Consider the following 26,642-nt stretch of genomic DNA (forward strand, 5'->3'; position numbering starts at 1 on the left):
CCCGCACAGCGCCGGCCCGCACGCAGGCCCCGCCCCCGCAAGCCACTTCCGGCAGGGGGCGGGACCGCTGGGCTTATTAGCATCCGGCGCCGCGCGCCCCCTGCTGGCCGCGGAGAGTCCAAGCCAGCGGAAGCTGCGGGCTGCAGAAACTGGAGAACAGGTAAAGCGTGTTGGTCTGGTGGACCCATACTTTCCCGACCTTCTTGGAAACTTGGTCGCAGGCAACAGTTGGATGGAAGAAAAAGCAATTCGTTCAGAAGGTTTAACTCCCAAAGATTACATGCAACCCAAGGAGTCAACGGCAGGAGAGGCCATAACGTAAATTTTCCTTGTACCAGAGCCTCGGGGAGGTGCTCTCCGTTCAGTGTCTCATTTTGTCCTCAAAGTGTCGGTAGCGGGTATATATTGTAAAGTCTCCCCTCCCTGTACAGAAAAGGAAATTTAGGGTTGCAGAAATTAACTTGCCCTAGATCGAACTGTACAAGCGAAAGGATTGTTACAATTGATAGGGCCGATCCTTTTAGGGGGTCTATTATTTACCTGCTTGTATTTTCCCCCCAGGCCTGGGGATTGAACCCAGGGCTTTCACACTGAGCTACACCCCCAGCCCGTTTTTATTTTGAGATAGGATCTCACTAAGTCACCAAGGTTGGGCTTGGCATCGCAATTCTCCTGCCTCAGCCTCCCAAAGTGCTGGGATTACTGTGCTGCATGCACTATCACACCTGGCTGCCCGACTGTTTTAATTGCTGAAATTCCATTTTTGTTTGGGAAACAGTATAGTTTAGTGCATGGTCCCAAAACCTCGATGCCTAGAGACTCGGTCACCTAAACAGGCCTAGCTGGCTGAGGACTGAGTGCAATTGGAAACACACCCTGTCTGAAGGTGGCAGCTGCTGTGCATCTTTAGTATTGCTAGATTTTCTTGTGAAAACGTCCAACTTTTACTTATTAGCTGTATTAGTGTTCTATTGCTAATGAGTTATCACTAACTTAGTGTCTTGCCATAATAAATTTATCTTGCAGCTCTGCAGGTCTGAAGCCTGAAATGTCAGCTGGGCTGGTTCCTTCTGGAGGCTCTGGGAGAATCTGTCTACCTTTTCCAGCTTCGAGAGGCTGCCTGTATTCCTTGGTTGGTGGCCCTGTCTACCATCAAGATCAGTAGTGTGAGCTGAGTTTGTCCCATCAGATCACTTTTTTTTGTTTTGTTTTGTTTTGGTGGTACTGGGTATTAAACTCAGGGGCTCCCACATGCTAGACAAGTGTTCTACCAGTGAGCTTTAAAAATTATTTTAATTTTAACTTTGTTGACAGTGTCTTGTCCAGTTGCCTGGGCTGGTCTCAAATTTGTGATTTGGGCCAGAGATTTAGCTCAGTGGTTCTGCCCCCTGCCTCAAATTGGTGATTCTCCTGCCTCGACCTCCCTAGTGGCTAGAATTGGGACCCTGTGATCACACTGTGCTCATCGAGGTATTGCAGGGCAACTTCTCCCACCACCAAGACAACATATTCAGATTCCAGGGATTACCATGCAGACCTCTTTGAGAAGGAGGCATTATTTAGCCTGCTGTCTAGAGCGCAGGCTGTGGCGTCTGCCTGCCTGGTCATTACTCAAGTAAAATAAGATTGATCATGCTGCCTGTCTTATAATACTGTTATGAAGATAAGGTAATGCATATGGAATACAGCGGCACAGTGCTTGCCACATAGTAAGCACTCAGTAATCACAGGCCAGCCTTTCAATTTGTGGAGGCCTTGCTGAAGATGCAGTTCTTTTGAGTATAGAGGTCCTTGGCTGTTTACTGCTTCATCTGTTCTTCAGCTGCACCTGAAGGTGACCATAAAGTACATGATAGATAAGGGCTTGGGGAGCTTAGGTTCTCCCATTTTTCTAAGTGAGGGCCTCTGATGGGAGGGTCACCGGATGTGGCCCAAATGGTATCACTACAGGGTGTACACAGGACTTGTATTTTCTTATTCAGCTTCTAGATACACATTCCTGCCAAACACCAGGGAATTCTGTGAGGCCGCTGGAAATCATTCCAGGAACCTGCAGGGCCCCTGTGCAGATATCGTGTGCATGTTCAGGCACTGGGCAGAATGCCTACTGTGTACATGCACACAGACAGAGACGCCAGAAACCATGACTGCTGAAATGGAAGTCATTCTTAAGCCCTAACAGATTCAGTGCCCCACTGGGAGACAACTGAAGAATCTATGACATTTCTAAACTAGTGTAAGTCTAAAAACACATCTTTCATATAAGATGTCCTACCTATTGCAGGCTGATCAGACCCTCAGCTACCCTTTTAGGGGGAACAATGAGGAATAAAAGAAAGACAGAGACTATTTCAAGGTATAAAAGGGGAGACTGGGAGGCGACTTGCCTCTAGCAGAGACTCCAATAAAGCAACACAGTTGGCCTTTTATTAGCCAACAAGAAGTGCAGGGGGAGGGGTAGCATGTGTTTCGTGTAACCGGGACTACAGAGAATGGATGGATAAGGATTAAGTTAAGGAGCCAGATCTTCTCTACACCCAAATGCCTGTATAGTGACAACTGTCCTCAGCAGATGCTGTCTTGCCTCAAGAGTGTCACATGCCCCCAGTAGCCAGGCATGCAGCCTTCTCTATACTTCCGGTTCCCGAAACCGATCTGAGTTATGTAGCTGAGTCACCAACACAGTGTACAGACAGTATTACACTAGAGAGCATTATTTACCCCCCTTTTCTGTTATATATTCTGTATAATAGCACTCCTTTTGATTTTCATCAAAATCAACTGGTGTATCAGTTTTAAAATAGCTTTATCCATGACCACTGTTTTCCTCTCTGCTTTGGCCATTGGCAAAGTCCATGCTAGCTTTCTGATCTGCTAGCAAGTGGACAGGCACCTGTAGAAATGTAGACTCTTACATAGTAATCTTATCCCTAGCTTTATTCTGTTCTCTTCTGCACTCTTATCTGCCCAGCTTTCTTTACCTTTTAATTTTATAATTGTAACTTTTCTTTTCTTGGAGACAGAGTCTTGCTGTGTAGTCTAGGATGGTCTTGAACTCACTATATATTCCAGGCTGGCCTTGAACTTGTGGAGATCCTCCTGCCCTAGCCTCCCCAGTGCTGGGATTATAGGCATGCAGAACCATGCCTGGCTAACAATGTGGGGTTTGTTTTTTTTTGCTTGTTTTTTATTATATATACATATATATATATATATATATACACACACACAGACATATATATATATATATATATGTATATAATTTTTTTAAACAATGTGTTTTTATAACTCAAAATCTTCTCTGGAACAAGACAGGGAACAGATTTTAAAATGTTATAAAAGAACATGCTATTTAGTGATAATCACTGAAGGATTTTCATCAAAAGAAAAAGTAACTGATTTACCAGTTTTTTAATACTGTATCTTTATTATTCACAAATCAGTGTAATGTCAGTTTGCATGTCACGTGTGATAAATTAGACTATAAAAAGTGTCATATTTACAGTGAAACCAGTGTTTTATGTAAGTGAATTCATCAGATATGCAACCTCCTATAGTGTCAACTCAGTGGACTCAACCCTACCCTCTGAACTGCCTGATACCTACAAGTTCTGAGTTGGGTATAGTTTCTTGGTGCTTCTTTCTGTGACCCAAAGCTTCACAGAAAATCCTCAGAAAACAGCAACAGGAACCAGACCTCCCAGGATCATGGAGAGGCAGGAGTGGGCAAAAGGCCACCAGATAAATACCCCCAGGCTCAGCCACTGTGCCAGACGCATGGCTTCAGAGCATCCAAGCACTTGGGCTCAGTCTGGAACCACACATATATCCTGTTGTGTTTCAATGCCCACACCTGCTCTACTGATCAGAAAGGAGCGGGGAGGAAACAGCCCTCAAAATTATATGGACGTTTCTGAATTTAATATCAAGGATCAGTTTCTGAAAAGCAAGTTTACAGACAGAAGCTCTCCAGCTAGCTGTGAGCTGGAATGCATGTGCCATATAATCAAGGAGCCACTGGGTTTATAAAACCACATACATCTTACTTATCTCTAATTTTAAAATAATTCATTGCCTTGTTGGGTATGCAGGTGAGCAATGGAGAAAGTGGAGCATCTGCAATACCTGAAATTTAAAACAAAAGAAATTAAAATAATGATGGGGCAAAGATTTATTAGGCATTTAAAAATGGCCAAGATTAGAAGGTGGACCAGGAGCCTTCCCCTCATTTAGTGCAGAGGCAAATATGCTAAATTGGGCACCATGGGGTAGCGGACTGGAGAGACAGGAAAGCTCAGAGGTTATTAATAAGCAACAGAGGGCCCAATGCAGTCTGCTGTTAACCTGTCTAGCTTGTAAAATAAGCTGACCACTCACCGGCTGGAGCTAAGGATTTCAGTGCTTCCAAAAGATGTGGGCTGGAGAACTTTATCAGGCACCGTAGGGGCTCTTCCCTCTTGGCCAAGATGCCCCCATATAAGTCACCTTTGAACTTCGTTTCAAGCTGTCAACAAATACATTTATAAATGACTAGTAAATGTTATCAGTCAGAAGAGTAGAAGATAATGAAATAAGATTTGACTAAATCTTTGCATAAGGAAATACAAGGCTCAGTAGAGATGGAGACCATCTAATTCGCTAACTGCAAACAGAGGGCAACCAGCACATTAAAGTACCCAGGTGCCAGCCTGCACAGTGCCTGACACACGGGGTATGCTGAGTGTCAATGCCGCCCCCAGGTGCCCTTTACAGTCTGCATTCTTGAAGGAAAGTTAGTGCTGTCTTCTGTAATCTGTCATTTCAGGATGACAATGCCATCTTTTGAGTCACCACTGCAGTTCTTTTTACTTTCTTACCAGGGAGGATTTAAAACACATTCAGGAGTAAGGAGTGAGGAGCAATGTGAATCCCAGGCGCACATCACCCGGCTGAGTCAGTGAACTGGTGGCCAGGCTAGATTTATCAGGCCAGGTTCCCAGGTCACCTTGTGACCCCCATCTCCCTTCCCCTCCTGCCCTCCCCACTGGGCTGTGCTGATGCAAATCCAAGATCCTGGGCATTCCATCTGCAAAGATTTCAGTGTGCACTTAAATGAGACCTGAAAGGACTCTCTCCTTAATGTAATCAAATATTGGAGGTCTGCCATTCCAGTAGGTCCTGGGCCCTTAAGATTCTGTTTCAATTGTTTTAATTTCAATTTTTATTTTTATTAGTACATGTTTGTGGTACATAATGATTATATTCATCTTGGGGAGTTGGTCTATGTACATGACATATATTAATTCTTTTTACTTCCCCATTCCCTCCCCTTCAAATTTTATTTTTAAACTTAAAATGATTCTTAAAATTTAGAGACAATGTGCCGAAATATTTGGGTGATGAGTAATGTCTGCAACTAATTCAAATGCTTTAGGATAAAGAGAACAAAACAAACTGTGGCAAAATTTAACAGTTGGTGAATTAAGCAAAGAAGAAACAGATGTTCACTGTAATAGTCTTGCCAATTTTCTAAAGGTGTGAATTTTTCAAAATAGAAGAGGTATGGAAAAATTAGTAGCATATATGAATAAATGTGCACCTAGATTCAAAATAGACCCTTTCTAAGAGGTATGCAAGGGAAGTGTTGCGAATCCAGTCTTCTGTATCCCAGACCGTCGGCAGAATCAGCACAGGGGCCGGGTACTGTCCTCTCCCGACCCAACACAGCTGGGACAGAACCAAGAATTTCCACTTCTTACACATTCCAAGTGATGCTGAGTTTGGCAGTCCCAGGACTGACTACACTGAGGTCTCCTGTCCTAGATTATGGGCTGTTTAAAGGAACTCGGTGAAAACCTGCTAGTAAGAGAATCCAATTTGAAAGGTGTCAATCAACTGTTCTCACTAGAAACTAATCAAACCCAACAGGCTTTGGGCCTGAGTGAGCAGATGAACAGCAGATTTTAAGTGTGTCCTGCAGAAGCAGCTGTAGGATGCCCAAATAGACATTTGTTTGGAGGATCTGGGGGTAGGGAGGTGTTATAAGTATGAACATGGGCTCAAGATTAGGGAGAGCATGATATAAACTTCCTGTCCTTCTAATGGGAAGGGGCTTGCATGAACACCCGGAGCTCCCTACCTGGCCTTCCTGGTGGGCAGCAGCACACTTCGGGGACAAGCTACGTCTGCAGTCTATCTACACTACTAGTTTTTCTCCATGCAACGCCAATGAGGCTATGTAAGACATTATGTGTCTCATTTAGTCATTCTGCTATTCAGTAAGCAGTTATGAGTATCTACTATGTGCCAAGTACGTTCTAGGTGTGGATGTGCTGGAAGGTATAAATTACAGTTTTCCAATTTTTTTCTCAAATATACAGATCACAGCCAGTTATTTATAACAGAATTAAGATGTCAGATGAAATGAAAAGGCAAATGCAGAATTTCCAAAGGTGTCCTTGGCTAGCAGGGAAACGTATAATAATAAGGAGGCCTATTTAATTTATAAATTCACTGTATGAAACTGAAGTGATAAATGAAAAAGGAACAGCTTCTTAGACTCATTTTCCACTTAAGGCTGTTGTTCTTTTTTAAAATCGTGGATAACTTGCAGGCAACATTTCCTGCAGCACCTACCTTGTACTGTGCAAACTCTAGCTGAGGTTGAGGGCAGACCCCAAATGTTTCTTGAGTTACTCTTCGGACCCTCTCTTTTTCTATGGTGTTTTCATGAATGATCCTTGAATCCACTACAGGTGGAAGATTTCGAATGAAAAAGCTGTTAGGAATATTACTTCATCCTTAAAGAATCCTTTGTCATTCTTAACCTTTCATATTATTTGTATAACTTAAAATAACGTTTGGGTTCCTCCCCTTGATTGTTAATAATTTATTATGTACAACAGGTAGAAATTACAGGCTTATAAACGACAAAAATTAACCCAAATTGTACCCCCCAGAGATGAACACTGTTAACATTTTAGTGTATTTCTGTCTGGCTCTTTTTACAGTAAGTAAAAAAAACATGCACATATACGTGTTTTTTAACACTAGGATTATAAAACACACACAGTTCTGCATCCTGCTTTCTTTAGTTAGCACGAAATTAACAGTGGTTCCTATGCCATTGTAAAGTTATAAAAGTACTGAGTGCACAACAGCTGTACCATTTCCTTTTATTGCTTAATTGCTGCTAGCAGATATGAAAGTTTTTATTTTTTGTAAATTTATAGGGTGCCCCACCACTTTTCTGAACTACCCGATCCACATTTGTCGTTTTATACTCTATTCTCTTGGGTTTTCTAGGGGGAGACACATGCCATCTGTGAGTTGCAAAATAGTCACAACTGTGACTCTCCTAGGACCAGCAGGTGCAGCGCACTGTGAAGCTGGGCTCCACACTTGGGCAACTGATTCCACTTGTGCCTTTGCCACTTCCTGGCTGTGTGACTGTACCTGGAGTTTCCAAGCCTCCCGGAAGCTCAGGTTCCAGTGAATAGCACTCATTCATGGGGCCACTGTGCAGACTGAGGGAATAATACATATACATATCTTAGGGCAGGACTGGCACAGGAAAAGCTCAACAACTGCCAGCTAGTTCTTCTATTGTCACTGCTACTGGATGCCATTCTAGTCAATTCTAAAGGAGACCTATGCTAGCGTGGCTGTCCTCCAACAGGTATTTAATTTTCAGTTTTTCTGAAAACAGTAAATAGTTTTGGATCAGAACCTTGGTACATATGTGTTTTACTCAGTAATAGAAATTAAGAGAGGGAATGATGCATTTCCACATTTCAGTTTTTTTGAGATAGGATCTTGCTATGTAGTTCTGGCTGGCCTTGTACTCGCAGCAATTTTCCCGCCTCAGCCTCCTGAGTGCTGGGATTATAGGCATGTTGCCACCATACCTGGCCCATATTTCAGTTTTATCTTAAAACATACATACTGTTTATATCTACTCCAAGGCTTCTTTCCTGAAGAGGTGTTGTAGAGTTGTGATTTTCAAAGGTCTAGGGGAAAAAGAAAGCCAAAAAAGTGAATGTTTTCCTAATCTTAACATCTTGAAGTGTAGATATGAACTGGTTTTAGTATGTGAAAGTATACTATTTTTTCTAACAAAAAGCTTTGAGACCATATTGCAACATCACTGAGCGTTGCTCCTAGGACAGTGGTGACAGAGACTGTGGGAGTCAGGAACATGGCTCTTTTGTTTGGGGATCTCAACTTTGCTATCATAAAAATGGATCTGGTGTAAGTGGGAGTGGAAAGGCTAGAAGAAGCAAAGGCAGCACCCGCGGTGTGGGGCTTCAGCTTTACCTTCACACCCTAAAGAACTCCGAGATGCCTTTTGGAAAAATAACTTTCCTACCATAAGTCTGAATCTCTTGACCCCTCCTCCCACCTCTCTCCATTGATCCCGCTGGTTTTTTTGAGACAGGGCCTCACTATGTAGTTCAGGTTGGCTTTGAACTCACTATGGACCCCAGGCTGGCCTCACACTTGTGGCGATCCTCCTCCGTCAGCCTCTCAAATGCTGGGATAACAGGCGTGCACCACCATACCTGGTCTGAACCCAATGTTTTTATAATTGTTTGAATGTGAATTTTCCAAAAATCCAACTGTCATATTATAGTAGAATAGCGGATACCAAGATAAGGGAAGATTGGGTGATAAAAGGTGCAGGGTCGGCTAGGGGAGAAAATCATTATCTAACTTCCTAATGTTATGACTTTTTCCTTAAAGAGCAACATGCAAGCCAGGGATGGTAGTGAACGCCTGTAATCCCAGCACGCAGGAGGCTCAGACAGGAGGATCCCTGTGAACTGGAAGCCAGCCTGGGCCACACAGTGAGACCGTCTCAAACTAACCAACCAGCCAACCAACCAGTCAACTAGCCAACCAAAACAAGTACAACCGGCAGAGAGCCATCACTTCTTTCTACTTAGGGTACACACGGAACAGTAAGTGTCCACCTACAGAGTCTGAACACATGAGTGGACATTGGCCATACAGAGGAGAAGACCTGAGCCTGTAAGGACAGATCTGTTTTTGTCATTAAAGGGGAACAATACATTCAAATTGTTTTAGGAAATCAGTTGTGAGACTTAGTAAACTCATGTTTTCGCCTCTTTAATTTCAACTCTTATGTCACTGGCTTGGGAAGAAATAATTATGTTTCTCTCTTGCAAAACAGAGTAATATATTCATCTTCCAAAGATAGTGTCAGGTTGCTCTACAGAGGAAATAAATTCTCCTTGGAATAAGTGATCTGGAAACCGGGATCTATAACACAGACTCCACCGACCAGAGAGTGGTATAAATACAATCATAAAGCGACAACAGAGCAACGGTAGGAGAGTTACTTTGTTTCACGTTAACTAGATGAAAGCTTCCTCCACATCTGAAGTGGGCTTCCCACCTGCTCAGTGGCTCCAACTCCTGTCTCCAACAGGTGTCAACCAAAAGGTGGTCGCTGATTGGCTCACCTGATTGAACTGTTTAAAAACGATGGCTTTGAGAGAGTCCAGGTGGCGGCTTCTCAGGTCCATCTGCACGATCTGGTGGTGTTTGCTGGCGACTGTCAGTGCCTTAGACATGAAAATCAGCATGGCTGTTAGGGTTACTGTTGGTTTGTTTCTCATCACGTTTGTCAAAGTAAAATATAGGAGCTGGTATCAGTGAGTAGTTTTCATTTAAAAGTGAAAAGAAGTCCAAAAAAATTTAATCTTTTTTTTCTTTTTTTTTTGCTTTTTTGAGACTGTAGCCCACTATGTAGCCCAGGGCCGCCTCAAACTTGTAGCGATTCTCCTGCCTCAGCCTCCTGAGTGCTTGGATTAGAGACATGTGCCACCACACCTGGCTTCAGAAAAAATTAATCTTATGTCCTGTTGCCCAGTTTAAAAAACAACAAAGTGGCCAATGGCATTAAGATTCTCATAAATGCTGTCATTTTTAGAAAAGTGACCCAGTTTACAGTTAGGCATTATAATAAATTCAGACTTGGGAATGAACAGTGAACATGGCACTCAGGCCGCAGCTGGCTGTTATCACTGAAAACCCTAAAAGGTTTGCCATCACTGCTCTGGAGTCACCATTTGAGAATACCAGTCCTCTAATACTACAACATACCACTGTGCCAAAATACAAACATGTAGGTGGTAGGCAGATATTGAAGACAAAAGTGTTTGTTAAATGCAATTTATAGAAGCTTCTTGGCTTCGGGGAAACAATTAGAAGACTGAAACAAAATTATTTGAATAAGGTACTTACATGGAGCCCAGAGGGTAGAGGCAAGTTTGCCTTCAGACATGTGAGAGAAATGAACATTATTAGCCTTTGGCTCAGTCACCCAGCTGTAAGGGGATGAATAAGCACTGTGTATCACAGAGGAAGAGACCCCGCTTGTAAAGAAGTGTTAAAACAAAAGTGAGTAGCAGCCTTTCTACCATAAGCAACACACCCCAGGATCCTCCAGCCTGCTCGGTCCGTGACAAGGACCAGGCTTTGCCAGACACAGGTGTGAAAGATATTGATGCAGCCATGAAGAGAGCTGTGCACCTTCAGGCAAGTAAAGCGGGAGCTCGGGAGCAGGGGGAGGAGCCACTGTAGTGGCAGCAGCAGTCACTGGGCCCATTCAGGGTGGCTCACTGTGGAGAAAGATGCTGGGAGCCCTGTAATACTGAAAGAGGCAGGTTCTGGACAAAGACTACACTGTTTTAAAGATGCTAAAGCAGCCTTCTTGTGTATAGAACTTGGGGACAGTGGTTACAAATGACAATAAAGGTCATAACAGGCAGATTATACAGTCATGGAAAAGCACTGTATGTAACCATATGAAGACATTCTGTTCAGTAAAAGAAAAGCAAATCACCAACCATATATATGTACTACCCTGGCTTTTGTGATAAAACTTGTTTTGAAAAGAAATATCAAACAAATAGGGGCTGAATAACAAAGGGAATAGGGGTGAGAAGTTTTTAGACTTTTTCAAGACTTCTGCATTGGTTGCATTTTTTTTTTTTTACATTAAGCATGTATTACTTTAGATTAAAGACAATTAAGGGCCGGGGATTTAGCTCAGTGGGTCTGTCTCCTGCCTTGCAAGCGCAAGGTCCTGGGTTTGATCCCTGGTACCAAAAACAAAACAAAACAAAAAGACAATTAAGAATAGTGCCAGGGCCGGGGATTTAGCTCAGTGGTTTCACTGCCTGCTGCGCAAGCACGAGGACTCGAGTTCAGTCTCTGGTACCAAAAAAAAAAAAAGAATAGTGCCAAACTAATACCACTTGTAGATAAGTGTAATCTCTGCTCTCTTGTTTTAGGAGAACAAAAATGAAGTGTGGTGTTCTCTATCAGATGCTTATGGAGCATTTGAACCCTGCAAGACTGGTGAGGTGAGGGGTGATACAGTGTGCTAGCTGAGAGTAACTTCTTGCATACCTGACCCAGAAGGGGTACAGTGCTCTTCAGCCTGGAGGAAGAAGCGAAGGCGAACGGAGTCTGGGAATGGTACACCACGTAAGTAGGCTGGTACTGGTTGGGCTTTTTGTGCTGAGTTCCCCAGGCGATGCGAATCCAGACTGCATTCTCCTGGGCATCCCTGAAGCTCACGGTCACCTAAGAGGATTTCAGTTTCTCTGTTGGATCTCATTGTGGCACCAACTGCAGGTACTTTCTAGGAGCAACAGATGCCACTCTGATGTCGCACGCAGATTGAGACCTGGCAGTTTTGTCTCCTACTTCTAATGGCAGTGTTTTGGGAATCTTTGGGAAAATATTTTTTGATGCTTTTGTAAACACATACTGATGCCTTGCAAAGTCTTTTGGAAGAAAAAACATCTTAAAAACTTATGACCAGATATGACATCAGTATTTTTCAGTAATTTTTTGGATTTGTCCTAAACAGTGTTCCTTTACCTATATAAGAGCTTATGAAGACAATTTAACAAATGAGACAGCAGTTAAAAAAACTCTACGGCTGGGGATTTAGCTCAGTGGCATCGCACCCCCCTTGGAAGCACAAGGTCCTGAGTTCGATCCCTGCTACAAAACAAAACAAAACAAAACAAAACAAAAAAACTCTTATTTTTTTTTTGGTACTGGAGATTGAACCCAGGGCTACTACTCCTGAGCTATATCCCCAGTCCTTTTTATTTTTTGAGATAGGGTCTTGCTAAGTTGCCCAGGCTAGCGAACAATTTGTGATTCTCCCTACATAGTTCAGACTGGCCTTGAACTCGCAGCAATCCTCCTGCCTCGGCCTCCCTAGTGCTTAGATTACAGGCACTCCTGGAGGCTGTAATTCTCTTGCTTTAGCCTCTCAAGTAGCTGGGATTACAATACATGCTACCATATGTGGCTAGAGATATGGTAGGTGTTTTATGAGGGCTGATTGGCATCTAGCAGATCTACCATGCTCTGTAAGCTTAATAGTAAGATTTTTTAAATTTAATTTTTAATAAATTTTATTGTATCCCATTCCTCCCCTCAAGCCTCCTCCCCTGTATAAAAGCTTTGTTTCCATTTTTTTCCTTCTAGTAATAGTAAGATTTCTATGTAGTAATCAGCTCAAAATATCTAATCCTAACAGTTTTATACATTAGTTCAGCTAAAGACCACTTAAAGGAATGTTATATGATCGGGATCCAAAAGTTCTACTTGGTTTGCATTTCATGGATAAATATAAGCCTTTCTAAACTTGGAAACATGATTGCCAGTCGATGTAGGATTTAATAGCCTAGCTCATCAGCTTGCCCCAGAGTCAACTCCCTCGTGGGGTTCTGACTCTGGAAAGGGGAAAGTGAGCCAGGTACACTTGGCCAGTTTGCTCTTTACTTCCTCCCTCTTCGATCTCATGCCAGGAAAATAAGGCTGTTAACTGTGGCTGCTGGTGCTAGCAAGCCACCACTCTTGTTGCTAGCTGCTTTGCCAAATCCCCTTGGTGCAGTAGACCAGGGATCCTCCGCAGCCCAGTGCATGGAGGTGCAGAGCTGTCTGGCTTCCCTAGTGAGCAGCCCGGAGCTTGCCTTCTTGGAGGCTCCCTGGGCTGCTACTGGCTGGAAAGAAAGAGGTCTCATTTTGCACAGTGTCCTCGCTGCCTGTTACAAAAGCAAAAATGCCTGGAAAGTCCTGGCGCTCCAGAGCTGCACCGACTAGTGGCTGAGCTGCTGCTCACACTTGGACTGTGAATCAGAGACTCACTGAAGTGAGGTGAGATTAGAAATTCAGTTCCCGGTCACACCAGCCATGTCCCCAGTGCTCGGTGGCCGCAGGGGGTCGTTCACTGGTGCACTGGACAGGGCCAACAGAGGCCGCTTCGCCACTGCAGAGCTCTGCTGGGAAAGAGCGGCCAGCTCTAAGTGGACAGCAGAGAGGAGAGGGAGGCTTTAGAGTTTTTATTTTTATTACCTTTATTTAGTTTTAGAACTTTTAGGGTTTGTCTTTGGCATGGAGTAGGAGAGTGTGGAATATGACTGAGTTTCTACATAGCAAGACCCTGTCTCAAAACCAAAAACCAAAAAAACTACCCCAAAACAGTGCCACATGTCAACTGCACAGATGTCATTAAAGTGAATTTCATGGAAATTTGAATAAATTTAATTCTTACATTTTTTAATGCTCGGTGAAGAATTTTCTTAAATAAGCTTTTGAATTCTTCCATGTCAAAAATATCAACATCTTCATCTGTCAAAAGGTAAAGAAAAGCAGAAATGAAGGGAGCAACAATGTCTTCAACAGACAGATCTGCAAAGAACTCTGAAGCCAGGCATCTTGTGCAACCTTGGAGCAAAGATGATGAGATCACACAACTGCTGCAGTGCCTCTGGCAGGGCACCACCAGGTACATGAACAGTCACCTCATGGGGAAAGAAGTGTGGGAGAACACGTTTCTGTGGATTTTTACATTGCCCCTAAATAAAACATACAAATGTTTGATTTAAAATGGAAAACTTTACCTGGTCCTTTACTCATATGAAAAACATTCCACATTTTCTGGTGCCGATGAACTTGTATATCTGAGAAAGGAAACACTTATGACTTAGTAGTCTGTCTTAGGGCCTGAAGTAATGTGCTTATACACCTGCATTTTTAATAACATATCACCTGCTTTCCTCCCCAGTGTCTGGCATACTACCCGACTTAATGAACATGTGAATGAATGCATGAGAACCGGAAATGTACACAGGTCCACCTTTAAGGTGGGTGGAATCCAATCCCTGAAAGTGAGACTAACTCAGAGGCAGGTACTGTAAATAGAGTCAGCTGTGTCACAGTTGAGGCAAAGTGCTAATAAAGGTGGGTGTGGGTGTACTTCTGGGTCACAGAGGGATTAATATCAGATGGTAACAGTCAACTAGTAGTCTACCAGGCCTTGTTCTGAGTACTTGACGTGCACTTTGATTTAATCCTCACCACAACCTATGTGATACCATCATTACTGCACAACTCTGTCAAATGGAAACACTGGGGGACAGAGATGCCCACCTCCCTCCCCCAGGGCTCATGGAGAGGCAGCGGTGGAGCCATGAAACCAACCTGGGAAACCCGGGGCTACCTAGGGTCTGTGTTCTTTCTTAGCCCCTGCACTATGCTGCCTGCTGAACAAAAACCAGACATTCATCTTGAAAAAACGCTACACTGTAATAACACATTTTCAGAAATATGTTTTCTAATTCTATAGTAATATAAAGTCCAACAGATACTTATTTTGTGCTTAGGATGTGCCCTTTAGTGTGCTAAGAGTTTTGCAGACATTGTCTCACTGAATCCTCCAAACACTCCTATTGTTTTCTCCTTTTAGTAAGGAGTCTGAGGGTTAGTGGAGATGCAGTTTGGCAAAGGGCACAAGACAGGTAAGGACAGAGCGGGATTTGATACCAGGTCTCCTGACTCTAGACTGCACTCTTACTGTGAAACTGATCGGTTAAGTGGAAATACAGACCACCCAGACTTACAAACGATGTCTAAAAGGGCCACATCGTTGATGCTTGCGTGGTTCTCCTGAAAGAAAGGATAAGCCTTTTAGGAAACATGGTGACAGGTTTGGTGCTAGTCCCTTTCGATCAGCACGTTTTAGGACTACTTAGGACAGACTTGAGCACTCTCTCAGAACTTTACTGAAAACCCATCTCCAACCTATGGTCTCCCGTTAAGCAACAAACAGAACTTCTGCTTCCTTTCTCAGTCAGGTAATCGCAACCCTTCTCCCTGAATTTAGTCGTCTTCTGTCTCTTTTAATATTTTAGTTTTAAAAAAAATCAACTTTATTGAAGTATACTTAACACACATTAAGCTGTGTGTCCTTAAAACTTGTAATTTGTAAGTTTTGACTGATGAACGTAGTAATACCTCCGTTTGTCACAATTTTGTTCACAATTTTGTAAACTCTGCATCTGGTACCAAACAGCACCATGGCCATCTTCCCCAGAGTTGTGGGACGAATTCCGTTCGTGAACCGAGCCGCCACCGTACACCCATGAAACCATCACCGGTCAAGGCAGTGAACAGCAGCCCCCCAAATTTTCTTGTGCCTCTTTCTTACTCCCCTTCCACTCTTCTCAGCCCCTACCTCCTCCCTCCCAGCCCTTGGCTGTGAAGCAGCCCCTGATCCACTTCCTGTCATGACAGATTTGTTTTCTAGGGTTTATATGAACGTGAACATAACTTTGTGTTCTTTTTTGACTGGCTTCTTCTATTCAGTGTGATTATTTTGATACTGGACCGTATTTTTCTTTTTAAACTGCACAGCAACATTTATTGTTTCAGCCTAGACTGAATGGTACTTTTGCATCTATAAATGCTACTCCCTCTTTTCTCCTAAGTAGTACTTTATTGTATGGATATATCACAAGTTGTTTATCTGTTTGCCTGCTGAAGGATATTTGGGTTGTTTCCCGTTTGAGGCTATTTATTATGAGTCATGTGGCTGAGCACATCACTGTGCCTGTCTCTGTGTGGACAGGTTTTCATTTCTCTCAAGTAAATGCTGAGGTGTGGGATGGCTGAGTCTATGGTAGACATACATTTTAACTTCTAAAGAAACTTCCAGTTTCTTTCTAAAGTGACTTCCAAAGTGGCTGTAGCATTCTGCATTCCCAAGAGCAGTGTGACAGTTCCACGGTAAAAGGTGACATTCTTCTTCTCCCTCCGCTCATGCTCCCTAGGCCAACCATTAACAGAGTGGTTAACATAGTTAATAGAACGGTCCGTGTCCTTCCAGACTGCCACACCAGGCTTCTTAGCCCTGGCACCACTGATATTTTGGTTTGTTAGTTTTCTGTTGTGGGCGGTGGTCCTGGATGTCAACGAGCGCCCCTGACTTCTACCCAGTAGAAATGAGTAGCACCCCCACTTCCTCAGTGTGACAACCAAAACGGTCTCTAGACCTTACCATCTGTCCTGGGAGACAAAATGATCCTGGTTGAGAACACTGGACATTGCACACATGGACATTAAATGCATTATACAGTTTCTTTCTTTTTTTTTTTTTTGAGGTAAGGTCTTGCTATGCAGTTCAGGCTGGCCTTGAACTCGCTGCAATTCTCCTGCCTCAGCCTCCCAAGTGCCAGGATTATAGGCGTGTGCCACTATACCTGCCTCAGTTTCTTTCAGTGTTGTACACAAGGAATATTTTGTTATGGATGAATCAGTCATCAACACATACCTGTTTTCAACTTGTTTATTTTTATTTTTTTCAGTACCAGGGATTGAACTCAGGACCTTGCGCTTGCGAGGCAGGCACAGCACCACTGAGCTAAATCCCCATCCCTCAACTCATTTATTTTTAAAACAATGATACAGTTAATTTACTTATGTATAAACATTACACAATTATATAAATATTTATAAATTTAATTTTAGTAATATATACCTTTTTATTCTAAATTATTTTTTTGGTGTAAATTTCAGAAACAGGTTTTTTTAGGTCAAAAAGTATTTTTATTTAAAAACAAATGAGGAAAGCCAGGGATAATGGGATACATAGTGATTTTCAGGCCAGCCCAGAACATAGGGAGACCTTGTTTCAAAAGAAAAATAAGGCACATGTCTGTAATCTCATCACTCAGGAGGCTGAGGCAGGAGGATTGCTGTGAGTTTGAGGTCAGTCTGGGGTACATTGTGAGTTCAAGGCCATCCTGAACTACCTAGTGAGAGCTCATTTTAAAAAAAAAAGAAAGAAAAACAACAAATGAGGGAAAGACACCAGAATACGAGAATTCTTTGTACTCGCAACTTTTGAGTCTGAAATTTAAAAATAACAAAAAGAAGATAAATAAATCAATATATATGAAAGAAAATTTCTTTCCTCACAACTTTGCCCACATATTTGAGTGTTATTATATTTGCATTTTTGTCACAGGGGTGGTTGAAAAACACTGTTCATTATTTTAACCTGTACTGATTTTTTTTTTCTCTCAAGGTATTTTTTTTCTTAATGATTTGTAAGCATTTCTTGTAGTTAAAAAAGCCAATTAACAGGCTGGGATTTAGCTCAGTGGTTCCGCTGCCTGCCTCACAAGTGTGAGGTCCTGAGTTCGATCCCTGGTACAAAAAAAAAAAGCACCAATTAATATTAGTATCTTCACTTTCCAAACAGTTAAGGAGCTGCCTTTCGATACCTTTTGGAAAGAAAACCCCAAGTGGGTTGCCTGCTGCTCGGGGCGACCTTTTCTGATGTTGCTGGAGACGGAGTCCAGCATTCTGCACATGGCAGCGGGGGTTCCCAGTGAGCGGTGTCCCCAGCTCTCAGACTCATCATTTTGTCACTGTTACCTCACATAGCAGAAGCAAGTTGTGAACCAAAGATTCCTTTCTCTGCTTGAAGTTTAGGCTCTGCAACTGGCTTTCAGACAAAAAACCCCAGGTTTCTAAGACTGTCATCATTGTAGCCATGGGGATTTTAAAGATGGTCCTCCTGATGAACTCGGCAAGAGTCTCGTCCATCTCTCTGGCACTGGAAAAGGAGCACAACAAAGAATTTTTTGTTTGTTTGTTTGTTTTTGGTACCGGGGACTGAACTCGGGTCTTTGTGCTTGCCCAGCAGGTGGCAAAACCACTGAGCTAAATCCTGGGCCCCACAACAAAGAATTTATCAGATGGAGAACCTTAACCTAACTGAATTTTTCAGAAGATTTTCAGCCAGCATTTAATTTGGAGTTCAGACTCCAAATTTAGCCACACTGTAAAGAGTGCTTCAGCACAAAGATTTTAATTATTTTCTTTTTAAGGCATATATTTCAATGTTTTAGAATTAAAAAAAAGTCCATGCTGCTAAGGTTTGGATAGGGTCTGTCTCCCGAGGGTTCATGTGCTGGGAGTTAGGTCTCTAAGGTCATGGTACTGAAAGCAGATGGATCTGTAAGAGGTGGGGGACCAGTAGAAGGTGAATAGGTCACTGAGAAGGGATTAACGCTCTTTCAAGGGACTGGGTCAGGTCACACTGGACCAGACTGGGTCCCTCCAGAATGGATTATAAAGTGGGTTCAGCTTCTCCTGTGTGTGTGCTTGTATCTCACACATGCTGTTGCCATGGAGCTCTTGTCACATGGCCCCACAGCCAAGCATCCCTCACTAGAGGCCACCACATGTGGCCACTCGATGTTGGACTTTTCAACATTCCAACTGTGCGTTAAACAAATCTTTTATCTGTTTTTCATGAGCATGCAGTTTCAGGTTTGTTATAGGAACACAAAATGGACTGAGACAAGTGCTACCTGTCCTTTCCTGACTAGAGTACTTTGATCTTCATTCATTCACTGATTCGTGTAACCCATGACTGAGCACCTGTATACCAGGTATTTCTGGGTTTTATGAATAGTTACATCTTTGTCCAAAAAGACAAAACTCCGAGAAACATCCATTCTAGTGAGGAGAGACAACATTAAAAAAAAAGTCACAAAGTAAGTTTGTAGAGAGAAATGTACTGAGAAAAATGGAATAATGTTAGGCAGGCTGGGAGTGATGTGGGAGTGGGAGGTAGAGAATTAGGCCTCAGAGAGGTGACATCTGAGGCCATCCTTGGAGGAGAGGGAGTGAGTCACGGAGGGGAGAGATTTCCAGGCAGAGGGAAGGGCAAGTGTAAAAGCCCCGAGGCCTGGGGTCTTCAAGGAACAGGGAACAGGCAGCCTCCAGTGAGGTGGGAATAGAGACTGTGAGGTCAGAGATCACTGCAGGGATTGTTGCTTTCACTCTGAAGGTGCTGGACAGAGGTGGGAAATGCTGTCACTCAGGATTTTTTCTCTTTTGGTACCGGGGATCGAACTAAGGACCTTGTGCTTTTGAGGCTGGTGGCAGCACCACTGAGCTAAATCCCCGGCCCCAGTGTCACTTAGGTTTTTGCCAAGATCCATCTGGCTACTCTACTAAGAATGTAGCCCTAGGAGGCAAGGGCACAAGCAGGGGACATAGGAGGAGATGAACAACAACTAATAATAATAACAATATATTGAAATGAAACTGATTTAAAACTTATGAATTGTTTCTTGAATTTGCCGTGTAATATTTTAGTTGACTGTAGGCAACTAAAATGAACTGAACTACAGAAAGTGAAAATGCAAATAAGGGAGAACTACTATAATCTCTTTATCCTTTAACACATCTCCAATTAATAAAGAACCACTACCTCATTTGTCCTGACCTAAGCCTGAAGAGTCTTTGTCTACAAGATCTTTTGTCCTGAGTTAGATCCCCAATATTGAAAACAAACAAACAAATGACTGCAGGGACATAATCAAGACCATGAAAATGAAGTTTGGTTTGTTGTTTTGTCCAGATACAAAAGCATCCTATCTTACAGTCAAGGCTAAAATTTTCATCATGATCTACAAGGTCCTGTATTGTCTGGCCCTTGCTTCCCGGTCCTTGGCTTTTTGAGCTCCAGGTACACTGGCTTTTTAGTTCCTATAATATAGAATGATCCCTGTGAGATGGACCATTGCACTTGCAATTGCCCCTGCTTAGAAGGTTCTTTCTGTACATATTCACATGGATTATTTCTTGGTGTAATTCAGGTGTGTGATTAGCTTCCTGTTGCTGACAAATACCTGAAATAAGTAACTTATTTTTTTTCTTAAATTCTTTTATTGGTACATTTTAGGTATACAATGCATTTACATTTATCATTGGGTGCTTGTACCTGTACATGATCTTGGTTCTTATTTTTTCCCCATTACCTGTGCACCCTTCACCCCCTCCACCCTTCCCTATTTACATAGACTTTGTTTCCATTTTTTTCTTTTCTCATAATTTTTCCTTTCCCTTCTTTCCTTTCTCCTTCCCCTCCCACCTGCCCTACCCCTTTGGACCTTTTCTTCCTATTTCAAATTATCAATTATTCGTTTTAATCCTTAGTTACACTTTCAGTTTCTCACACTAGAGAAACTCTTCGGTATTTACACACGTGTGTCCTATTTATTTCACTTAAGAGTATCGCCTCAATGTGCATCCATTTAGCTATAAACATCTCTAGTTTCTCATTTTTTATGACTGAGTAGTACTCCATTTTATAAAAAAAACACATCTTCTTTATCCAGTTTCCAGTTGATGTGCACTTGGGCTGTTTCTAAGCTTTAGCTATTATGAACTGTGCCCGTATAAACATGGCTGTACATGTATCTCTGTGGTATGATTCTTTTAATTCTTTAGGGAAGATACCCAGCAGGGGAATAGCTGGGTCAAATGGGACCTCTAGTCCTAGTTCTTTGAGGTATCTCCATACTGATTTCCACAGTGGTTGCACCAGTCTGCACTCCCACCAACAATGGAGAAGGGTTCCTTTCTCTCCACAACGCCGCCAGCATTTGTTATTGGTTGATTTCTTGACAGCAGCCATTCTTTGTGGGGTGAGGTGGAATCTCAGTATTGTTTTCATCTGCATCTCTCGAATGATCAATGATGTTGAACATTTTTTCATGTGTTTATTTGCTGCTTTTACTTCTTTGTCTGAGAAATGTCTGTTCATTTCGGATGCCCATTTTTGAATTGGGTCTTTAAATTTGGGGGGGGGTCTAATTTTTTTCAGTTCTTTATATATTCCAGATAGTAGTCCTGAGGTACAGCTGCTAAAAATTTTTTCCCACATTGTAGGTTGTCTTTTAACTCTGTTGGTGGTTTCTCTTGCAGTGCAGAAGCTTTTTAATAAGATGAGATCCCAGTTGTTGATTCTTTGTGCTAGTTCCCGTGCTACTGAGGTTTTGTTCATAAAATTTTTTCTTATGCCAATGTCTTCAAGAGTTCTACCTAACTTATCTTCCAGCAAGTTTAGTGTTTCTGTTTTGATATTTAGATCTTTAATCCACTTTGATCTTAGTTTGGTGCATTGTGATAGATACGGGTCTAGTTTTAATCTATGGCAGGTTGAAATCCAATTTTTCCAACACCATTTATTAAATGAGGGTGGTTGGCTCCTTTGTCAAAGATGAGGTGTCTGGAGTTGTTTCTGCATCTTCCAATCTATTCCACTGATCCTCGGGTCTGTTTCTTTGCCAGTATCATGCTGTTTTTATCACAGTAGCTTTGTAGTATAGTTTCAAGTTGGGGATTGTGATACCCCCTGTCATGTCTCTGTTGCCTAGAATTGCTTTTGCTATTCTAGGTCTCTTCTGGTTCCAAATGACTTTTTGGATTGTTTTCTCTAGTTCTGTGAAGTATATTGTTGGAATTTCAATTGGCATTGCATTAAATCTATATAGCAGTTTTGGAAGTATGGCCATTTTCACTATATTGGTTCTTCCTACCCAGGAGCAAGGGATGTCTTTCCATTTTCTTGTATCCTCTTCGATCTCTTTTTTTCAGAGTGCTGTAGTTTTCAGTGTACAGGTCTTTTGCTTCCTTTGTTAGACTGATTCCTAGATATTTCATTTTTTTTGGATGCTATTGTGAAAGGAATTGCTTCCCTAATTTCTCTCTCAATGAGTCTGTTATTTGAATATAAGAAGGCTATTGTGGCTTCTCCCATTCCTGTTCCCTCTCTCCCCTCTCTGACTTTTCTTCCTCTTTCTCTCTCTTCCTGGCTTTCATGAGGTGGGCAACTTTGCTCCACCACACCTTTCTGCCATGATGATCTGCCTAACCACAGCCCAGGAACAATGGAGCCAAGCAACCATGATCTGCAACCACTGAAATAGGCTCCATGTTGTTTCTACTCTGCAATGCCTGTCTGACATCCACCCTGGTTTGGAGCCAGCAGATTATGGACTGAAACCTCTATGAACTAAGCTGTATATCTAAGCCACTGTACTGAAAGACTTTTGAACACATAATGATATTCTTTAAAATTTTAGCTCAATGAACATAATCTTCAACAAATGGTCAGATCTGGAATTACCACAAAATAGATGTTTCTTCAATCAAGAAAGCCAATTTTTTTTGGAACTTGCTGGGAATAAAGATGTCCTTTTCATTAAAAAAAACAAAAAATGAATCCTTCACACTGTACTTCCCAGTATCTGGAAGTGATGCAGTCGAATGTGCACCAAGTGAGCAGTCAACCTTCCTGACTACCCTGCTGGATGCTCTTCCCAACCACAGCTGCTCCGTGCAGCACTTGATTCATCAAATGCATTTGAACTGCTCATCAATCTGTTATTATTAAAGCAGTCAAAAGTGCTGTTACGGCCTCTTTTGTAAGTGTGTCCTTAAAAGCCAGGGCAGTATTTATGGGCCATTCTAATTCTGTAAGGCTGTGTGTGATCTTTAAATTTTTTTCTTCAATCTCTCACATTCTCTTAAATTAAGTTCAATATTTGGCAAAGACTATGCTAGTGACATTACTGGTTAGACTAACAATGGATTTAAAAGGATGAAGAAATCCAACTTTTAAAAATTAAGTAGAATAATATTAGGCACCCTCTGATTTCAGTACTGTCTACTAAATGTATCATTTTCTTTTTCTTATCACCTTCCCTGTTTCTACGTCCTACTTGCCTTTTTCCTGTAAACGATAATTTTCTTGTGCTCATCTATTTCTTTGTATTCTTTCATTTTTCTATTAAGAGTTCTGATTTTAATTCACTCACTACTTTGATTTAAAACAACACATGCAACTGGAGTATGTGTATGTAACAATGTTACTAAATGTGTCATTTATTATGGTATTTATTTAATTTATCCAAAAAGTAAGGTCATTGTCTCTCAGAGAATATTTTCATTTCTGCTATTATGCCTTGATAAAATTATTTTTATTATAACATTAGCTTTATATAATACTGTAGTTTAAATTATGCTTACTTTAACCTAGAAAGTTTTCAATAATTTTGTTCCAATTAAAGGGGAGCATTCAGCAAATGTTTTGATGTCATAGTTAAGGCCTGTCAGTGTAATGTTTAAATATTTGCTGATCCTCTCCTAGTAAGTTAAAAAAAAAAAAAAAGAAGGCTACTATTTTTTGAGTGTTGACCTTGTATCCAGGTATTCTATTGAATCTGTCAATTAAGTCTAGAAGTCTTTTGGCGGATGAAATAAGTAACTTATAAGGAGGAGAGATTTATTTTGGCTCACAGTTTCAGAGGTTTCAGTCCATGACCTTGGCCATGTTGCTTTGGGATTGTTGCAGCATGGTATATCATGGTGGGAGTGCATGGTGGAGGCAGCCTATTCATCTCAGGAAGAGTGGGAAACAGAAAGAGAAGTGGCTGGGGTCCCAATATCCCTTCAAGGGCATGCTCCCAGTGACCTCACTTCCTGTCACTAGACTTTAAACTACAAAAGGTTTCACCATCTCCCAGTAGCATCACAGGGTGGAGACCAAGCCTTAGCACATGGACTTTGGGCCACAATTTTAGATCCATACAGTAACATCAGGTATCAGTTAAATGGCTTCTCCTCAGACAGGTTTATTCAAAAGTTATTTCCTCACCTTCCACTACTTATTACCTTTCCAGATCTATCTGAAATTAACTACTGTTTTATTGTACTCATAACATTTCATTGTGCCCTGAGGCACTACAATTGTCTCATTCATAGCTAAACCTCTACAGTCTACAACAGTGTCAGGCTAGTAAATCATTAAGTCTAGCAAGCTTGGGAACCTTCCCATATGTACTTGATAAATACTCATCAAATGAATGATTAGATATTCATCCCAAGCAGCAGTCAGAAAATTACCTGGGGGGACAGGGATTTAGCTCAACAGTGCTGTGCCTGCCTGGCAAGCGCAAAGTCCTGAGTTCAATTCCCGTTCTGGGAAACAAACAAACAAAAAACAGAAACAAAAAACAAAACAAACATTAAATTACCTGGGATTAGGGTTCAATAGTCAGTGAAATATCAAACCAACACTTCCCCCATTAAGAATACTTAGGAGGATTGATGAATATTCCTGAGCCATCAAGGAAACTGGGGAAAGGGCGCATGTAAGGATCAAGATTTTTAAAGAGCACTTCATATGATTCTCAATTGTGGGTAAAGTTCACCAGAATGCCATTCTAAAGAAACCTGGTAAAAAGAGAGCACTTAGGCTTACCAGCAGCTTCAAAACCCTTTAGTAAAACTTTAACGAACTTTTCCTTTTTTTTTTTTTTTGGTACAGGGGATCGAACTCGGGTCCTCGAGCTTGCGCAGCAGGCGGCGAAACCACTGAGCTAAATCCCCGGCCCTCCTTTGTGACTATTCTTTTTTTTTTGTACTGGGGATCGAACTCTGGACCTTGCGCTTGCGAGGCAGGCGCCGGAACCACTGAGCTAAATCCCCGGCCCTGTGACTATTCTTTCTTTTTTTTCCTAGCGCTTTAGCGCTTTTAGCTTTTTACTGGTCGTACAGCAGATGCTCAAAATTCATTTGTTGAATGACCTATGACAAAGAGCTTTAAAGTAACGTTCCTGTCGACATACACTGCAGCAACAGCAATAGGGAGCATAAAGGGTGATGCGAAAGGCTGCATGAATAAAAAAGAACGGAAGCCAAAGAGAACTAAAGATCAAACCAAAACCCCTCTGTGAGAGGTAGCAGCGTCCGTCACGCAAAACCCAGCGAGGCGAGAGCACGGACGCGCGTCCTACGTAAGTCCCTGCCCCACTGCAGGCGGATGTGACGTCACGGAAGGACTCGCCAACCTCTTCCACCTCAGCCTCGGTCTCCCAGCCCCAGCCTCAGTCCTGCGCCTAGAGACATACGCTAGTAGCGCAAAAGCTGCCCCAGAGATCTGGGGTCTGACTTCTTCAAGGCTCCCATCACCTTGCAGATCAATCCCATAAAGCTAGAAGCTGTCTTACCGGCCCATATCTCCAGCCTTCTCCTCAGCAGTTGTTCCCGCCGAGGCGCCTTCAAAGGCACCAATGGCCTGCCCTGCCTGCTACAAGCTCCGCCCACCGAGCCGGACTTTAGACTGCCTCCTGGGCACAGGGGGCGACTTGGGGGCACACCAGAAGGGAAACTCACTGAGCCTCCGCTCCGTCTTCTCAAGAGAAAAGTTTTTGTAAGTAGAGGCAGCGTCTGTCACACAACCTGCCTTTTGGGTTCAATGTGCTATTTTGGCGCGGCCGATCCTGGTCGGATCGTTGTGGCTCCCCCGTAGAGCAGGAGAATGGGCCGATCCAGGGCTCGTGGCGCCTGCGCCTCCCTGGCGGGGGTGGTGGGGGGCGGGTCGAGCGCGGTGGGGTAAAGAGAGCCGTGGCGGTGGTTTCTTGCTGGACTGAGCGGCCCTTGCCTCTCGGTCAGCGGACCTGTGGGTCGCAGTTTCCGTAGCTGACTCCAGTTTCAGCTTTTCCGGTGTGGCCGAGCTTCGGTGAGTCGGGTTGTCCGGGCTGCCCTGAGAGACAGCTTCTTTCTGGGCCTCGCTGCGGGTGCGGGGAGGCAGGGGATCCCGCGTCCCTCGCGTCCCCCGCGGCGCCTGGTCCTGCCGGGCCTCGGAGGCTGGGCCCAGAGAACCGGTCCGCGTCCCCGGTGGTCCTCGGTCCCTCCCCGAGCCCTCGGGGCAGTTGGCTAGGCTGGCGGAGGTGCGTCCTGGGGTCTCCGCCCTCCGCGTTAGCAGGGAACGCGCGCGGGCGCCGGAGCTGTCCCTCACTGTTGGAACCCGCCGGCCCTCACCAGTCCTTGACCTTGAGCGGGCTCCTCCCTGCCCCCAGCCTGGGCTGCCTCGTCTGTGCAGTGGGTGGGGCCCGTCTCGTCGGGCTTGAGAAGTGAAGCCCTTACAGTGTTGGGCACGAGGACCGCCCAGAGAACTCTTACTCCTGTCATTTATCCGGCAGCTTGCTTGTAGGAAATGGGGCCTGTTAGAGCGATCTTAGCTGCTGGGATGTTGTCATCCGCAGAGATCCCCGTCCGGGTGCTTGTCGGGGGCGTAGACCTTCCAATGCCTCTTGCTGGCTTTAGAGATCCGGGCGCTGTGTTTTTCTAACAGCTGTTTTATGTAGGGGCTTGAGCAGATCCGTCGTTTAAATATATACAAGTTGGCGCTGTCAAAGGAATTCTGTTGTGAACTCTTTGTCTCTCACGTACCTACAGGCCAGTGCACTTGCTTAGCTGATTTAAAATGAGCCTCTTTCTATCCTTTTTAAAAACCATATTGAGTTATGAACTAATTCTCAAACTTTGATAAACATAATTTCAGCATTCAGCAAACACTTAGAGGGGTTTTACTACGTGCATTTTCTAAAATGCTCTCGTTAGCCTGAGCGTTTCTCTACAGGTATGGACTGATTTTTTTTTCTTTGAAATTCACATGACTT

The 26,642-nt window shown here is 43.0% G+C and overlaps 2 protein-coding genes and 1 long non-coding RNA gene across 10 annotated transcripts in view; 2 read left to right on the top strand and 1 right to left on the bottom strand.

Annotated features, from left to right (window-relative positions):
* Window positions 1-2: 2 nt before the first annotated feature.
* LOC106009242 (uncharacterized) lies at window positions 3-17,752 on the top strand. 5 transcript variants are annotated; one of them, XR_015450832.1, is made up of 7 exons: window positions 32-160; window positions 1,027-1,166; window positions 8,722-8,939; window positions 9,173-9,328; window positions 11,301-11,496; window positions 13,673-13,819; window positions 14,099-17,752. It is a non-coding gene; the product is annotated as an uncharacterized LOC106009242 (long non-coding RNA). The 5 variants fall into 5 exon arrangements; XR_015450814.1 differs by having other exon boundaries at window positions 3-160; window positions 8,722-11,496; window positions 14,099-14,177; window positions 15,386-17,752; XR_015450824.1 differs by having other exon boundaries at window positions 3-160; window positions 9,173-11,496.
* On the bottom strand, window positions 3,400-25,345 carry Cenpn (centromere protein N). 2 transcript variants are annotated; one of them, XM_087209633.1, is made up of 12 exons: window positions 25,188-25,318; window positions 24,082-24,156; window positions 17,752-17,932; window positions 14,934-14,979; window positions 13,935-13,994; window positions 13,586-13,662; window positions 11,419-11,595; window positions 9,465-9,566; window positions 7,925-7,988; window positions 6,616-6,728; window positions 4,378-4,504; window positions 3,400-4,125 (listed from the first exon to the last, which is right to left on the bottom strand). In XM_087209633.1, exons 1-12 carry the CDS (start codon window positions 25,193-25,195, stop codon window positions 4,043-4,045), a joined length of 1,113 nt encoding a protein of 370 aa, XP_087065759.1. In that variant the 5' UTR covers window positions 25,196-25,318; the 3' UTR covers window positions 3,400-4,042. The 2 variants fall into 2 exon arrangements, with proteins under 2 accessions (XP_087065759.1, XP_004842864.1); XM_004842807.4 differs by lacking the exon at window positions 24,082-24,156 and having other exon boundaries at window positions 25,188-25,345.
* Cmc2 (C-X9-C motif containing 2) overlaps window positions 25,229-26,642 on the top strand; it is a 38,376-nt gene continuing 36,962 nt past the window's right edge. The window contains exon 1 of one of the 3 annotated variants that reach the window (XM_004842805.2): window positions 25,229-25,390. The gene's annotated coding sequence lies outside the window, so the exon portion shown is untranslated. Of the gene's footprint in view, window positions 25,391-25,551; window positions 25,700-26,642 lie in introns of those variants that run through there. The other 2 variants (XM_004842804.4, XM_087209864.1) reach the window with 2 other exon arrangements.

Source organism: Heterocephalus glaber, unplaced genomic scaffold (genome assembly GCF_053883595.1).
Source record: "Heterocephalus glaber isolate CG9 unplaced genomic scaffold, H.glaber_assembly_v1.0 deba00000071, whole genome shotgun sequence".
In the NCBI taxonomy this organism is placed as follows: domain Eukaryota; kingdom Metazoa; phylum Chordata; class Mammalia; order Rodentia; family Bathyergidae; genus Heterocephalus; species Heterocephalus glaber.